Here is a 17252-nt window from a genome sequence, read left to right as displayed (position 1 = left end):
AGAAGTTATTATTTCAGAGCTCACTACAATTATTGTGATTTGTTGCAATTTAATTTAATTATCTTAAATTAACTGAATAAGAAATGAAAACAGGTTATGCAATTAAAATGAATATACATATATAATCAATTTGTGTTATATGATTATATTGGATAATGGTGTAAATATGGTTCTAATTTTGTAAAAAAAAAATGATAACATTGTTGTAACTTTAATGATGGAAATTTTTAATTAAAATTTAAAATTTTGAAAGAATGAAAATAGTATATAATTCCATAAATAAAACAAAAAATAATGTTTTAATGGAAGAAGAAATTATGAAAATCTAGAAATAACAAAGTACTGTACATTCTTTAAGTGATTTTGACTCATCATCAGGAACACTGACAAATATTTGGTTTATATCTGCCTAAATCTGTAACAAGTGTTCTGTTAAAACATTTATTGGTGTTCCTGATAACAGGTCATAATATTTGAACAAGTGCACTTGAATACTTGTAATTATAGATTCTTGTAATGTTTTTTTAATCTTCACTAAAACATTATTTTTTTGAATGTAACTTATTTGTACAATAGTTTATTTTATTATTTGTATTATTAATTCAAATTGCTTATAATTTTCTTAAATTTTAAGAAAATTATAACTATAATCTCATAAAATTAGTAGTAGTGTTAAAATATGGATTGTGCAAAGAACCCCTGAATGGACAAAAAAAAATACAGGAAGACACAGGATTTATTCGTGGACAAAAATTATATACAAGCGCCCACTATAATTTTATGGGGTAATAGAAATTGAGTACACAGAATTCCTACTCGATCTCACTCGCGTACAACGGGAGACAAAAGTCTTATGCACGTGGTGTTACAATCGAATGAAGGTTCGCGACAATAGAATACAATTACTAACTTAATTATTATGGTTATAACTACCTTACGAACTAAGATTAAACTATGGAAAGATGATAGTAAGCACAGATAGGAAGACGTATAGAAAAGTTAGGAAAAAAAAGGGTACCCAGGATATTCGGATGTGATATCTTTCTGTGGGAGGGGGAAACTATAATTCAGCCTGAAGACGCAAACGATTCTTGATTTGAACTTTTTTCGTCCTTTTCTCGATGGATCGATCATCCGCTGTCCTTTTTCTCTCCAAAATGAATCCTGTCCCAGATGCCCGTCTGCTCACTTCCTCGTCTACTTCGAGAGTGACCCTTTTCTCTCCCTCTCTGCCTCAGGGCCAATCCTCCCTCTCTGGCCTCGTTCTCGTCGATGTCCCCCCCCAACAAACAGGAAGTGAAGAGTGGAAAGACAAAGAAGTGAGAAGACAAAGAACACAAGAAAGAATTGTTATTACTAGACTTATGATTATCGCGTATACAATAATATGGCATTATGCCACAGTAGTAGTAAATTTTTATATGATGTATTTGAATGATCTAAAGGAATAGCTAAAAATGTGGAAAGTCTTGAAATTGTTTTATACTGATCTACTACAGTATTTATAATTTAGATACGAAATTCTTTTCTGAATGATGTTGAGCATATGAATTATACATTCAATTTTTATGATGTGCATATCTGTATGTTATCTTGAGATGATGATTGTACTTTAATAATTTGTAAAAATAGACAAAAGTATAGATGTTTGAAATTTTATTTGTGCATAAAATCATAGTTCTTAAATCAGGAAAGGATTATTTCTCTCTATGGATTTATCTTAAAATTCAAAATAACTTATTACATAATTCAATATTTTGAAAGATCAATAGCTTATTAGGGTTTATGCTGCCTTGGAGCAGCCCTTGAGTTTGCAGCCCCTCACAAAAAAAAATGTAATACACATTAAGAATACTTAGACAAAAAGTGAAAAAGATATATACCCATTGGCTTAAAAGTGTGCTTGTGGCTAAGAAGTGTTGGGAGACTATCCACATTTTGGATAAGATAATTGAATCCTTTTTCTTTTATAGGTGGGTGTAATTAATGTCTTTTTCTTTATATAATGATGTTTTTGGTTGGATAGTTCTCCCCATGATGATTTTTTGTTATTATGTTATATGTTTATATTTGGATATTTTGCTTTCAGATATTTATTTTTGATGTTTATAATAATACTTGTATAATTTTTGTTTTGATTTATGTATATGTTAATTTTCTCTGTAATAATGGATGGATTATGATATTTTTTTGTGTAATGTACATGTAACAAATTTTTGTATACCCCGCATCATGGGCTCTGCCTAGCATGTCTAATTAAATAAAATAAATATATACCCATTGGAAAAAAATTAGGATACTTACCAATGTTATTAAGTACAACTAAGCATTTAAATACAGTAGGTCAATAAGGTCATCTTCAATAGAATACAGTCCTTATTATTGTCAGAAATTTCCAGCAATAAGCAGTGTTTTCATGGAAAAATAGAATTTGGTGTCTTGTACCCTTTACTATCCTGACAAAAAAAACTTTCCTTTTTTGTTGTAGTAGACCAAAAGTGCCACACAAAGCATACTGTCTTCCCATCCTTCTTTACAATACTACGAAAGATATTAGCAAGGTTGTGGCTGAAGTTTTCAATGCAAAAATGTGAATGTCAGACATTCAGTGCCACCTTCCTGTAAGCCTAGAAGTTTGACAATGGCATTTAGAACGTCAGTAGAATCATGCTTGGCGTTCCAAATGCCATTGTCAAACTTCTAGGCTTACAGGAAGGTGGCGTTGTAAACTTCGGCCACAACCTCGCTATTTAGTTTAGATGTTTAAAGTTCATAAATATTTGCAAGTAGAAGAGAAATTTTTAAAAAGTGAAGGAATAAGAAGTGATTAACAACTATTTTAGAGAAATTTATTGTTTGTTTGCAAGAATAAAAAAAATTAGTTTTTTTTTCTTATTCACTAAGACTTTAAAGTTTTATTTATTGTTAAATTAATCAATTGTCATACAGTCAATTAAGTTATATGAACCTTATCATGAAAACTGAATTTCATAAATTAAAAAATTAAATATGCAAAACCAAATTCTATTCATTAGTTATTTAACATAATGTTATGCCATTTATTTTGAAACATCATAAATAATATAATAATGAAATTATAAATGTAGATGAAATTAATCTTATATGCTTTTAGAATTATTGGTAATTTTATGTAAAAATGGATATTTGTAAAGGTTTTTTTTCTCCATATTAAACAAAAAAACATTTTTACATAGTTTATTTATTCTAGTAATAGACAAATATGTCTGATTTTCTTAGATTGGGTTAAAATAATATCTTTTCTAGAAAAAAATTCTTTAAAATGTTTTGGTAAAATTTTCTGTTAATTTGAAATACATCAAATAATAATAATGTGGCAGACTATTTAGATATGTCAGGCCTGTCCCACATAATCTGATTGCCCCACTTTGAGCCAAACCTATAATGGGATTGATGAAAAGGTTCTCTTAGTTCCTGCAGGATAGAAGTCAAATAAGGCCTCCATTTTTTAAAAGGAGTTTGGGAAGAGATAGAATAATGTGATTGGTATTAAGAAATAAAATAAAAATTATTAATTTTTCAACATAATCACCTGATTAGTGATAAAAAATTTCTTTTGTGCATTAAATCCATTTTTGTGTTTTTTATGTGAAAAAACTTTCTGGTTTTTCCTTTATCCATTTTCATATATCTTGTGAAAAGCATTGACTTATCAATACCATCTTTAATTTTGAGAACAGGTCTGATGACGCTAGATTACTTCATGTTCTTCAGAGTTTTAGCTGTTTCCTTACTGCAGTGTAGATATTGTTATTGTGGTGCAAGAAAAAAAAAAGTTCTTTTTGGCATTATTCTGAAAATCTTGCATGCCCATAAGGTTTAAGTGCTTTGTATAATTGATAGTTTCTCCTTTCACAAACAACTTACTAACATTAAAAATTCAATCATTGATTGCTGCTTTGTAAGGAATGGGGTAATGAGTTCATGTTTAAATTATGGCTAGACATTCAAGGCTATTAAATAGGAGTGGTCACATTTGCAGAGTGCTCCATAGGAGACTTTATTCATCAGTCAATCCTTGTATGATTTTCAATAACATATTAATGCTCTATATTTCTAACATTATGTTTCTATGTAAATTAATTTGAAAAATTTAGATAGAAGCAATTATTATATTGAAATGAAATATTAAAATTACAATTCAATATTTCTATTAATTTAAAAATCAATTTACATTTAATTTATTGTGGATGAATCTATTTTTTTTGTTATTGATAAGAATATATGAAAAGAAATGCATTGCCTAATAACAGATCAATATTGACATTAGTTAAAGTATCAAACTTTTACAGAGATATAAACTGTTTTTCATATAATGTAAGTGTTTTTAGTTATGTCTGATGCCTATACATATATATTGTTATGTATAATTCGGATGGTACTGCTAGAAGATATGTTAGTAAGCATTGTACAGTAATAATTTGTATATTAATCCAATGATCCTTGACTTCAATATTACTAATAGTACAAATTAGTTTCTATATTAAGGACAATTTGTCAGTGAAATACATTATTTCATGCAATTTATAAATGCTGTCTATGCCTATACATCATAAAGCTAAACTCTTTTTTTTTAGTAAATGAATGATTTAGTGTTTTTAGTAAACAAAATAAATATAAAAATATTACTAAAATTCATTTAAAACTCCAGCTGGACAATGATGCTTATTATCAATGTAATATTTAGTTTATGATAGATTGTTTTATATTTAACCCCATAGCTATGTAATCTCCAGATTGAAAAATTACCCTTGTACTGTACATACCAATTTGGATAATGGTACATATTTTGTTAGAATTATTGTTATTTTCTTTTGGATAATGTCTAAATTGGTTTTCATCCATTGCATAATTCTAAAAATAGAATGATCTACCATTACTATTTAGATATGATCTGAATATGGTATGCAGTATACTTTGTATATTTGTTTTTGCTATGGTTGATTTATGTTCAATACAATTTGTCCATAAGAGTCAAAGAAATACATAGATTTTTCATCATCTACAGATGCATATGTGAATCCATTTTGAAGTTAGAATAAGTAATCTATTGAATTTCTCATTTTGTAGTCTATATTTTACATTTATCTAACTAAAATTTTATAAGTACCATATGTCTTTTTGAAACTTTATTAGATACTGTAATTTTTTTGTGTGTCAATGCACAGTTTGATTCATCCCAATACATAGGATATACTAACTGGTAGTGAATGGCATTATTTTCTTAATATAAAAACATATTTTATACCAAGTTCAGAAACAAGAAAATTTCACAAATTTACAAATTCCTTTGACATATACATTGTCTAATCAATAACAATAGCAGACACAAACGTTTTGGCTATAGTTATGCTTGTATTCTGCAATAATTTGTAATTTTAATGCTGTTTTCTATTTCAGTTCTGAGATAATATAAAGAATTAATTTTAGGTGAATTTATTTAGAATTAAAATGTGACAGTGAGTGTTCATATATTCTTGTACTGTACATATAAGTTGTTATTTTATTTTTAATACAATAATATTAAAATAATATTGTAGTAAAAACATTGATGTATGTTCAGAAATGTTTCTATGCTGTTTAAATGTGTGCTGAAAAATAACACTTACAAAAAATATTTTTTTTATTATCTCTTTAGCAAGCAGACAAACAACATATTATGTACTGTGTTGCATTTGTATTGTTTGTTTGTTTTGTCGACTTTTATAATAATAAAATATTTATAAAAATCTTCTGGTAATTATTTGTTCTGTTACTAGAACACTGTTATATTGATCTTCCTAAAATGTCAGATCTCATTAATATGTAATGAAAATGCTATTTTCATATTGGATTTTTTGTTTATGCCTGATGCTTTTTATCGTGAATTTTTTGTCTTTTACATTTTCATATAGTGCATTTTAATATAAACATTGCAAAATATCAATAGGTAACAGCTGTTTATGCTTTGTGTATTTATAAAGAGAAAATGTCAATGATAGTTGCATATATAGCCATATATACACAAACATAAAATCAATATAGTCATTTCATAATGTAAATTACATCATCATAAGACACAAAGTTGAATAACTCTTTAAACATCTTAAGCCAGAAGTTAATTTGTCCTTTTTATGATCTGCCTAAATATAGATTATACAATATCTCAAAAAAAAAAAAAGAATTTTAATTTTTCTAAAATTAATAGAAAATTACAACATTTGATCGTTTGAAAAACAAATTCTCAACTGTAATAACCATATTAGAGCAAAATTCATGCTAAAAACCTTCCTAGACATCTGCCCATTATGAGACATATATTTGATATCTATAAAAGTCTTTCTATGTCGATAGTTACTGGGAGGATTTTATTAAGCTTACTAAGTCTTGAAGAATTGATTCCAGTTTTCCATTCCAAGAGTAAAAATTTCCAATGATCTGACATTTTTTACTTCTGGCAATATCGAAATGCTCTTGCCTATTCTTCAGTTTGTTTTAATATACAGTATAATCCAGAAGTTGATCAGTTTGTCAACTAAATACAGGAGAAATAGGTTAGATTCAGAAGTTGAGAATTTAAAAATTTTTGCCAAATTCTGGGAGACCCTAGAATCATAGATGTTATATTTATTAATGAATAAATATTAATGAATAAATAGCCAGATTTAAACTTTTACTAAAAGAATGTTTTTGAGCTACTTTATTAGCTCTTCATCATGTTTAAAAACTTTTAAGAATTTCATAAAGAAATGTGTCAATGTTGTATTTAGCAATGAACGAAGATTTTTTGCTTTATAATGATGAAAAGGCATGGAAGATAATTCATGCCTAAATCTCAAAATACCTGAATCTGATAAAGACAAATTTGAAAAAATTTCATACAGACTGTATGTTTATATACCAGTAAGTTTATATATAATCATCCAACCGTCAGCCAAAAAATAACTGGTGGTTGGATGATTATTAATACATTGGGTTCTTGGGATGTTTATATAAGTTTTTATATGTCTATGTATTTACTATTGATGTATCTATTTATGATGACACAATATACTGGTAATTGTTACTTTGCAGAAGAATGGAAAGATCAAAATGGCCTTAAAAAGAAAATATCATTTAACCATTAAAAGTATGAAATTTTACACACCTCAGAAAACAAAAGAGAAGGCCACAAAGAACATAATTCAAGAAACAATGATGTAAAGAATGAAATCCCATGACAGATGCCGAAATAGTGGCTACTATAACACTCATTCAAATATCATGTGAAACTGAAGCACATTTTAAAAAATCCATACTGAATAATATAATATTCTGTATAATACAATACAGCCTATTATTCAAGTTTGATATTTAAAAACAATAATTTTTTGCATAAGAATTGATATCATTGTTACATTGAACTCATTATTAACATAATAAATATTTATTTAAATTTATTCAGCAATAAATAAGCCATTATGTAAAATTAAAAAATTTATCAAGACATTTACTTGATGAAATATCAAACAATTTTAATTTCAGTATTACTGTAAATGATATCATTTATTTGCTGGTACTGTACTATTTTTGTTGCTAAGTAAACTGTGTCACATATTTAAAACAGAATTTATCAGAATTTTAATACTAAAAGTGCAATGATAAATGATATGTGTGCTGGTCTTTTCAAAGATATATTCTGTTAAAATAGAAGAGAAATGAAATAAAATTCTGACTTAAATATTTTGAATTGTTTTAATTAATGAAGTAGAAAATAATTTACATCAGTCCCGTAGTCTGGAATAAATTGTTCAGCACTGCAGGAGTAAGCTGAAAAATTCTAACTGGCATTTTTTTTCTTTTTCAGCCAGCACTAGGCCCATTAGCTATAGTTCAAATGTAAAAAAAAACATAACAGTAGACTAGGTTTACATGATGAAAGCATATTTTATAAATACTACATATTGGCACTGCTAACTAAGCTGAGGGGGCTTAGCCATCTTGTATCCCCATAGCTACATAATCTCCAGAGAGTTAAAATCATCCTTTGTATAAAGTTTCATAAAAAAGAAAAAAACAGAACACAAGTGAGTATTGTTAGTATATGTAAATTGACCAACCAATTGCATTTGTCACACCCTTTAGATCAGAAAAATAACCCCCTGGAGAATGTTTATTGAAAAAAACAGTGGCCAGAAGCTGTTCAGGCCCCAATATTTTAAGTGGTGCCTCCCCTTCAAAGTTAATGGATAAAATTTTTATTCTTTGGGAGCCAGGTAACACTTAAAGTTATTATTGAGCTGAATGGGTCCGTTAATCTATAATCTGAATTTTGTGTAATCTATCTGAACATCTGTGTAATCTATAATCTGAATTTAGATTTAAAAAAAAAAAAAACATTGTAGATGATAAAAGGTTGATTTTTGAATCTAGATCTCTTGTAGTTACAAGAAAATCAATTATTATGCAATATGTCATTAACTTAAATAAGATAAAATTCACTTTAGGAGAAAATCAATACAATTTTTAATTATGTAAAGTATAAATTTTCTACTAATCAGAGAATATAAATACTTACATTTAAGAAAACATAAAAATCTATATCAAATATTATCAGAAAATATTCCTATACATCTCTATGCATTTGGAGCTAGAATTATTTAAACTGACTAAGACAAAACCTTTCTCACTTTGTTTCTAGCTGTGTGTAAATAGCTAGAAACAAAGTGAGAAAGGTTTTGTCTTAGTCATTCCTATACATCTTTATATGTAAATAACTATTAATCATCTTAAACCGATAAAGGTAATTATTCAGAAACAGAACATTGGATTTATTAACAAGAGAAAATATAAAATTTTACGATTATTCTAACATTAAATAATTTCTATGTTAAGTATTAAGACAATTCTGCATTCTTTTATGATCTGAAAATATAAAATTCTATTTTGTATCACAACTGGTAAATTAGAGAATTTAGGTTTTATAAACGAGTTGCTTTTATCTATGAAATTTAACTGATTATTCATGACAAGTTACAAATTGTTATGTTCTTATATGTAACCTAAAAAGTTTATCTTATAAAGCTTTCTAATATTTTGTGTGATTAATTATTATTAGAATTCTAATATTCATGTTAAAATAATTTTATAATGGAATTGAAATTTACTAAATAATAGTTATCTTCATGTAAAGTTTAAAATATTGTTTGAAATATTGAAATCTATTGTGATAAGCTATATCAATAAGCATTTAATAAAGGAAACAAATGTATAAGAATTCACACTGAAGAAAATATTCTATCTTTAAATGTTATTTCTAAAGTAAAAATACAAAAAGAAAATTATAAATTAGTTCTTGTTGAAAATAAAAATGTTAATATTAAACAAAATATTAATATTTAAAGTATTCTATATTATTCATGTTAATAAGTTTATGTAACTTAATTATTCAATTCTGACAAAAGTATCCTTCATTCTAAAAGAATATTTATTTACAAAATTATTACAAAGTGCAAATCTTAATAGTAATAAATAATCCAACTGTGAACATGCAATTAATTACTCTTACAAAATTAAAAATGTGTTCTTTATAACAAACATAGTATTTAAAACTCATTGTCGATAAATATGATACAAAGTATTTGCAGGTGTGGACGGAATATTCTTTGCATTCATTCAGTCAATATAGCAGAGTGTTGATTGCCTATCAAAACCGTTTATTCTGCACCATGTAACGCAGTTGATCAGTCAACCATTCCACTCCCTCCTGTAATCCTTCTCCGGTTATGGCATTACTGGAACAAATGTGCCACGGCTTGTTCTTGACATTATCTAGACCTAGTGCCTGACTGACTTTGACACTGGACATGGACTCCCTTAGATCCATTTTATTTGCAAAGAATAAAACAGGTATGGGACGGTCTTTTATGTCTTTATGCTGCAACATCATCTCCAGCTCGTCTTTGGCAACAACCATTCTCAAACTGTCGGCACTATCTACAACGAATACGATTCCTTGAGCATTTTGATAATAATGCTCCCATAGATTTCTGTATCTTCCTTGTCCCGACATGTCAAATGCTGTAAATGTCAAATTCTTAACTCTGAATTTCTCGATATTAAATCCAATGGTTGGAACAATATCCACGCTCTTCTGTTCATCCGGTTTAAAATGATTAATGATCGTTGTTTTGCCGCTGTTATCTAATCCAACAACTAATATATCGGCTTCCTTTCTTTTAATTCCTAAAATATTAGCAAGCTTATCGAATAAACCCATTATCGGCATACAACCATCGATTTCCCGGGAGTCTTAACGCAGTCCATTTATAATCATAGACATCACATAGTAACTTACATATTTTTTTTTTATGTTACGAATATTTGCATGTAACAAAATATTATTTTGAAATTATTTTCATATCTGCAAGTGTTTAATAAATAAATTATCTGAAAAATTCACGATGTTAAAAAATTTAAATAGATGTAGTAATATATAATAATAAAATATTTTTATTATTATAATCGAATTTTGTAATTTTAAATGAAATATTTTCGAAAATTCAATAATAATATCTGTTGTACGATACGTTAAATTTCTAATTCTGGATTCGTAGATTTTTTTTACTTCTTTAACGCCCGCTTCACTGCCGGACAATGCGTTATACGTATAACGCATTGTCCGGCAGTGAAGCGGACAAATGACTTCTAAAAGCTGCAAACTATTTTATTTTGACCATAACACAGTGTTCAGGTAATCCATGGCAGAGCCGTAACTAGGGTATGGCCAATGAGGCCCCCGCCATAGGCGCCGATTTAATAAAGGCGCCAACGAGAAGGTTTCCGAATAATATGTATTCGAAATTAATAACACAAAAAATTTTTATATTTATATAGATAATTTCTATATAAAATTTCTATATAATTTTGAAGAATTTCTAAAATGATCACTATTTGTGGAAACTGGGATTTGGGTGTTCAACCTAGTCAAGGGCACAAATCCATTATTTCACAAGTTATTGAAGATGCTACCAAAGCNATTCTTGGCTATAGGCGTCCAAAATCCTAGTTACGGCTCTGATCCATGGAATGAATGTTAAATATCAATCAAATGATGTATACTTCGCTAAATAAAATAAAGTTAATTTAATAGTATCATCTGACATTATTAAATGATCTTTGTATTTATTAACCGTTTGGTTGTTTGATGGAATAAGGAACACGCAACACGTGAGCGATCTGTCAAAAAAGAATGTCTTCCGAGACAACCTATGGAAAACTAGTCTCTATTTAGGTATGTGGGCGCCGTTTAATAACCAGATAACTAAGTTTATTTATTTTCGGGATCTTGGCCTAATGACCGAGTGGTTAAGGTGTCAACCTGCCGCTCTGGAGGACCCAGAAACGAATTCGGAAGGGTCGAGAAACCAGGAATTTTCGGAAGTGGTCCATTCCGGATATGTCGGGCCCCACCCTCGCTACCCGGCCGCAACATTGTGGGCCTGCCCGAACTCACGATGGGTTTCATTGAAGATCCTCTTAGTGCCCACAGAACGGACAGGGGTTAGAATCACTAAACTTTAATGATTTTAGCAATACGCTAGCATCTGTAGCAATCGAAAGCTCAACATTGTTCTACTAAATGAGAAATACGAAATATTTCGAATCTTATATAAATGATTACGCACAGTTATTCTTTCTTTTATAAATTTATGTTGATTTAAATGCATATATGTATTGAACGTTATATTGCGTTATATTCTTATATTCTTAATAGACATTCAGTTTAGTTGTAATATATATAATTTATACGAAGTTTACTATCGATTGTTTATTTATATAATCAAATCATATACTTTATTTTTCATTTAAACAATTTTGAAGTTGGTAAAGCCATCGACCATTTAATATCTCTTGTGCAGTGATCCTTTTTTTCGCATCGGGTTCCAATGTTTGGTTTATCAGAGTGATACAATCTGAACTTAAATTTTTGTTATAGACCATAGGATTTTGATAGCGCTTTGCTTTCTGATTTTGAATCATTTTTCGAGGATTTGAATCGTCAAAAGGCATGGTTCCTGTAATCATAATAAACAAAATGCAACCCATACTCCAAACATCGTTCATCATCGGATTGTAAGGTACACCTTGAAGAACTTCTGGAGCAGCGTATGCTGCACTACCACAATAAGTCTCACTCAAGTGCTTCTTCCCTGCCTTTGAATCATCTAATTTAATTTAAAAATGATTAAAATTATTAAAAAATTTAAATAGATATAATTAATATATCAGCATTACTTTAACTAACATTTTCTTGAAAAACCAAAGTCTGTTAATTTGATGGTATCATCTGCCATTATTAAAAGATTTTCGCATTTAATATCCCGATGACTGATGTTATTGCTATGCAAATAATCCACCGCAAGAGTTAAATGAAAGAAATATTTTTGTGCTCGCTCTTCAGATATTATAAGATGTCGCTAAAATTAACAAATTTAAATTATTGAATTTATTCAATAAATTGATCAATCATTTGATCAATTGATCAATACGAAATTTGGTCTTACCTTCATATAATCGAGCAAATCGCCATTTTCGGCCAATTCCATGAAAATATAAACCTCAGGACCAAAGTCAATAATTCGATTTATTTCAATTATATGAGGATGTGCAATCTCAGAAATAATTCCCAATTCTCGAGGCAAAAATCGCTGAATATATTCTGAAGAATTTCCATATCTAGATATTATCTTGATGGCTAAATATTTTCCTTTGCGCTGCGCAATTCTATATATAATGTATATATTTATTAATATTTGAAATAGAGCTTTATGAAAAGTAAATTTAAAAAACGGCATTTTATAAATCTTTACCTAACTTTGCTATAGGATCCTTCACCAATTACAGATCCCATTTTATATCCATACTTCTTTAAAAAATCGGTTGGAGTTATGGAATCGGCACTTCGGCGACTAGATGACATCGTTTTCTTGTCGACGAAATTGCGATAATTAATGTTTATTATTAAATTACAATAATAACTTTCCCACTAACAATACTTTGGCTACGCAAGTGATCTAAAAGACAATAGAATAGCCTACGCTTAATCGTAATTACGAACATTAATATCAATCACTAATGTTAGACTATCAGAATGTGCAAGTTATAAAACAAAAACCTGGTAGTTGCAGCTTCATGCTTCACCAATGGGTTACCACGTAAAGTTTTTCGGGTTTTCATTTTTAAATAGGGCCCAGTTTCCAATAGAAAGTTCTCTTGGGGTAGATTGTGTTGCGTTGCCTCATTCTATGACACGAAACTTCATCAAACCCAAAACATAAAGTTAAAATACATTTATAAAATTGCATACTGTAATCGAAGTTTCGGTTGTAATTATTTTCTGGTCAGAGTCGACGAGAGGGAGAGAAGCCGGGGTTATAGCTCTAAAACCCAGACCTGTATAGGAAACTAGAGCCAGAATCTGTATAATAAAATTTTAATTATAAAATCTAGAAAATAAGTACATAAAGTTGGGAAAAAGAAATTGAATAGCTCGACTCATCACACCAGAAGGTGTGCAGGGGTCCGAAAGAGGCCAAACCCGAGCCCTGTGATCACTCTCTACGGTCTTGATTTTGGCAATTAAGCATTTTAAGTTGTCTTTTCCCATTAGCTTCGACTTACAGCTGATAATGTTCAATCATTATCGTTTATCATTCATAACAGTTCTATAAACATTAATCAATAACTAGTGTGCAATGCGCTTGGAAATCAATAATGTATTTCTGATTTTCAAGCGCATTGCACATACACCAGTGGTGTGCCGTCCTTGGAAGCGGTGGAAGCGCCTCTTCCCTTGTATTTTCTAAAATATAAATATATATTTCGTGATTATTTTTATATTTTAACGTACTTTGAATTAATTAAAATTAATATTTTATTATAACCGCATTATGTATCTTATTACAAGTTTCTATACTACATGTTAAAAAAAACTATAACATTGCTATTGTATATTCGAGTATCAGTGGCGGAATGGAAGCGCTGTATTGTCGAAGCCGGGTCAACTCTCTTTAGTTGGTGGAAGCTACACACCATAACGCTTCCAATGATTCTATCTAGGTCCGGTTCTGGACTGTTAGCCGCCTGCCTGCTAGATATTTGGCCGCCCTCGCCCGATTATGTGAACCATGAGTAGATTTATAACTTAACCCAACCGATAGGACTTTACTGGCATGTTTTTATGATAGTTCTTATAGATGACAGGAGTTTAAAAAAATCCATTAAAATATTTGATATATTTATTCCACTCTCCCATCTTATATTACTTACGGATTTCAATGTTAAACTAGTGATATTACGATTTCGTATATCCCATCTATAAGGGGATGTAGAAAAAAACGTTTAAAAATTAACTGTTACTTTGACAGCATCATTTACAACTAAATTTAATGAATGATAGAGATGCACGAGGTACAGAAAAAGCTCTAGAATTTACTTTCCTTACATTTGCGATTTATGTATCCGTTGTCATAAAAATTTGTCTTTCTATTTCTTTCCCAATACTACAAATATTCGAGTACAAAGTAACCGGTTTCAACTTATTTCTATTTAAGAAGTAGTTAAATAATTAAGAGATTAGGGAATTAGGGACATAAATAAAACCATGCTGAGAGTTGGAATATTACTTAAAAACTTAACCGAACCAATCTCTAGCAGTGGGGTAGTGCAGTGGGGAGTACAGTGGGGACTTAATTTCTTTGTAATATTAGATGTAATAAAGAAATTTTTCCAGTTCAATGAGAGTGATCGAAAAGTTGTAAATTTTGGAAATTTCCGTAGACATCTGGTCCTAAAACGAATTAGTTAGAAAACAAATTGACTATTAAGTTTAACATATTTAAATTTTTACAGCTATGGTGAGAAACGTTTAAAGTTTACAACAACCCTGTAGCGTCCTTTGAGCAGAACTGGCCCGTTCATATAGGCGAACTAGGCGATGGCCTAGGGCGCTTGAATTCGGGGGCGGTATGACGAAAGTACATGCATAAATTACAATAAATAATGAAAAAATAAATGTTTTTTGATCACAATCCTTTCTCACGTGTTGACCCGCTAGTCGCCATTTTGGAAGTAGCGCCGTAGTCTCACCATCGCGATATTGCGTGCTACATATTGAATAAAAATTAGATACTCTATTTTACATTGGTGTTTTATATTGTTGCGAATTTTTTTTTTAAATGGGGCGACGTCAAAGTCATTTGCCTAGGGCGCTGAGTTTGCTCGGGCCGGCAGTGTCTTTGAGATATACTAGTGATGCGACAAAACAGGCATTTGACATTAACCGGTATCGGCACCCTCGGGATTTGGCACACATGCACGCACTGCACACCTACCAAGATCGTTTCTGATTCCACTCGTAGGGAGCTATTTGCCTAAGTGGTTAAGATTTAAAGAGTAAACAATATTTTATGTTATTTTTATGTACGTTTCTTCACAAAACTATTTAATTATAATTTTCTTTAAAAATATATTCATACAATTGAAGAATATTTTGTACCAGGCATATATAATTGTATATCCATCACACATTTTATTTTACCATGTAAGTTTTAATAGTTTTATTTTTAACTTTAATCCTTATAGCGTGGCTAGCGATTTAGAATGTAATTGCGATATTAAAAATTTATTTTAAAAAGTTTTGGTTCAAGACCATATAATGAAAAAACAAACATTATTTTAAAAAAGAAAGACCAATGCCTAAATTAAGTATAAATAACTCAACAAAAAAATTTGTTCGACATTTTCACGATAAAATTTATGAAGACATAAAATGGCTTTGTGGATGCATAGAAATGCAAAAATTGTTTTGTTGGTCTTGCCTACTATTTTCAAATAAAATTAGTGTGTGGAATACGAATGGCTTTGACGATTTAAATAATTTGAGTAAAGCTGGCAAAAGACACGAAAATCGTACATGTCACATCGATTCTTTCGTAAAATTAAAACAATTTGGAAATCAAAGTAGAATAGAATTTAACATTAGTAAACAATATAAAATAAATATTGAAAATTATAACAAGATAATTACGGCTAATAGGTATATTATATCTAAATTAATAGATGTTATATGTTTTTTCTCAAAGCAAGAATTGGCATTTAGAGGACATAGGGAATCTATCGAATCTAATAACTGAGATAATTATAGTGAACTTGTTTATTCATTAAGTACGTCAGATAATCTATTAAAAATACATTTAAAGAAGTGTGCGGTTTTTACTAGCTTAGCGAACAAACGAATACGAATAGACCCTGATACGCAATTAACTGATTGCCCCTAAGTCGGCTTCTTACAGAAACATAGCTTCTCTATCATCAAATGTCACTGAACGCCACTGTTGTACACTAGTGAAAAGTAACGCATTACACTAGTGTATAATGTGAAACGCAACTAGTATAATCTTTAAAAATCACTGCATTGCATACTTGTACTGTTACTGATAACTCGCTGCATACTGGTCTGTGATTACGCTATCATATACATTAAGTAGGAAAGCTATCAAGTATTTTACTATCAGATACTTGTTTAGAAGCAGCGTATTCTAAAATTACAGCATGTAGTTCTGATAATGTAAGTATGTTTCCGCTCATAGCGGCGGTGACCAGACCCTAAACTGGGAATTCGGTTGTGGGTTCCCGCCTCGATTGGACAGGCTGGCAGCTTGGAGTTTTTCGGGTTTTCTCCTTGCAGATGACACCTAAATAGGGGCCAGCTATCCATAAAAGTCCTCTAGGAAGGCATTTTATCTCCCTTTTTGTATCTTCGGGCCGTCTTCTATAAGGCCAGCTTTTCCGTCACCTTGCGATCTATCTCCTGTCACTCTTCTCTTCGGAGTAAAAGCGAATAGCAATACACTCCTCCAGACCGAAAGGAAAGAAATGTAAGCATGGCTTCAGCAATACCGTTTGAAGACTGGTGTTTTAATGTATGCCATCGATACGCACTACTTTTTGATTGGGCTTAATCTTTTTTTATTGCGAGCGAGGTTGAGCGCAATATGATCAGTGAATATGGATGAAGAGTTTGGAGTAGATTGAGACAGTGGCGTGCCGTCATTAGAAGCGTTGGAAGCGCCGCTTCCCTCGTATTCTCTAAAAAATAAATAAATATTAATTTTAATTATATGAAAATAATCGCACAATATTTTATTATAACCGCATTATGTATCTTATTACAAATTTCTATACTACACGTG

General features: G+C 29.9%; 2 protein-coding genes and 1 long non-coding RNA gene across 3 annotated transcripts; all 3 read right to left on the bottom strand.

Annotated features, from left to right (window-relative positions):
• Window positions 1–1890: 1890 nt before the first annotated feature.
• On the bottom strand, window positions 1891–7378 carry LOC111633277. Its single transcript, XR_002758032.1, has 2 exons — window positions 7166–7378; window positions 1891–2541 (listed from the first exon to the last, which is right to left on the bottom strand). It is a non-coding gene; the product is annotated as an uncharacterized LOC111633277 (long non-coding RNA).
• Window positions 7379–9470: 2092 nt separating this feature from the next.
• LOC111633276 (ADP-ribosylation factor-like protein 6) lies at window positions 9471–10349 on the bottom strand. The gene has a single exon (XM_023377813.1). The coding sequence runs from the start codon at window positions 10283–10285 to the stop codon at window positions 9704–9706; it is 582 nt and encodes a 193-aa protein (XP_023233581.1). The 5' UTR covers window positions 10286–10349; the 3' UTR covers window positions 9471–9703.
• A 1449-nt stretch (window positions 10350–11798) lies between these two features.
• Window positions 11799–13047, bottom strand: LOC111633291 (testis-specific serine/threonine-protein kinase 1-like). Its single transcript, XM_023377827.1, has 4 exons — window positions 12870–13047; window positions 12564–12783; window positions 12305–12476; window positions 11799–12224 (listed from the first exon to the last, which is right to left on the bottom strand). Exons 1-4 carry the CDS (start codon window positions 12977–12979, stop codon window positions 11854–11856), a joined length of 873 nt encoding a protein of 290 aa, XP_023233595.1. The 5' UTR covers window positions 12980–13047; the 3' UTR covers window positions 11799–11853.
• Window positions 13048–17252: the final 4205 nt, after the last annotated feature.

The sequence above is a fragment of the Centruroides sculpturatus genome, unplaced genomic scaffold (assembly GCF_000671375.1).
Source record: "Centruroides sculpturatus isolate CEXI.00-Female unplaced genomic scaffold, Cexi_2.0 scaffold579, whole genome shotgun sequence".
In the NCBI taxonomy this organism is placed as follows: domain Eukaryota; kingdom Metazoa; phylum Arthropoda; class Arachnida; order Scorpiones; family Buthidae; genus Centruroides; species Centruroides sculpturatus.
This window is presented reverse-complemented; position numbering and strand designations above follow the sequence as displayed.

What these genes read in the sequence shown, in the direction of transcription:
- LOC111633291 (XM_023377827.1), bottom strand. Translation starts at nt 12,979, where the DNA reads ATGTCATCTAGTCGCCGAAGTGCCGATTCCATAACTCCAACCGATTTT. An exon ending in ATTTGCTCGATTATATGAAG is followed by an intron (nt 12,477 to 12,563) that starts GTAAGACCAAAT and finishes TGTTAATTTTAG; the next exon opens with CGACATCTTATAATATCTGA. An exon ending in CTTTGGTTTTTCAAGAAAAT is followed by an intron (nt 12,225 to 12,304) that starts GTTAGTTAAAGT and finishes AAATTAAATTAG; the next exon opens with ATGATTCAAAGGCAGGGAAG.
- LOC111633276 (XM_023377813.1), bottom strand. Translation starts at nt 10,285, where the DNA reads ATGCCGATAATGGGTTTATTCGATAAGCTTGCTAATATTTTAGGAATT.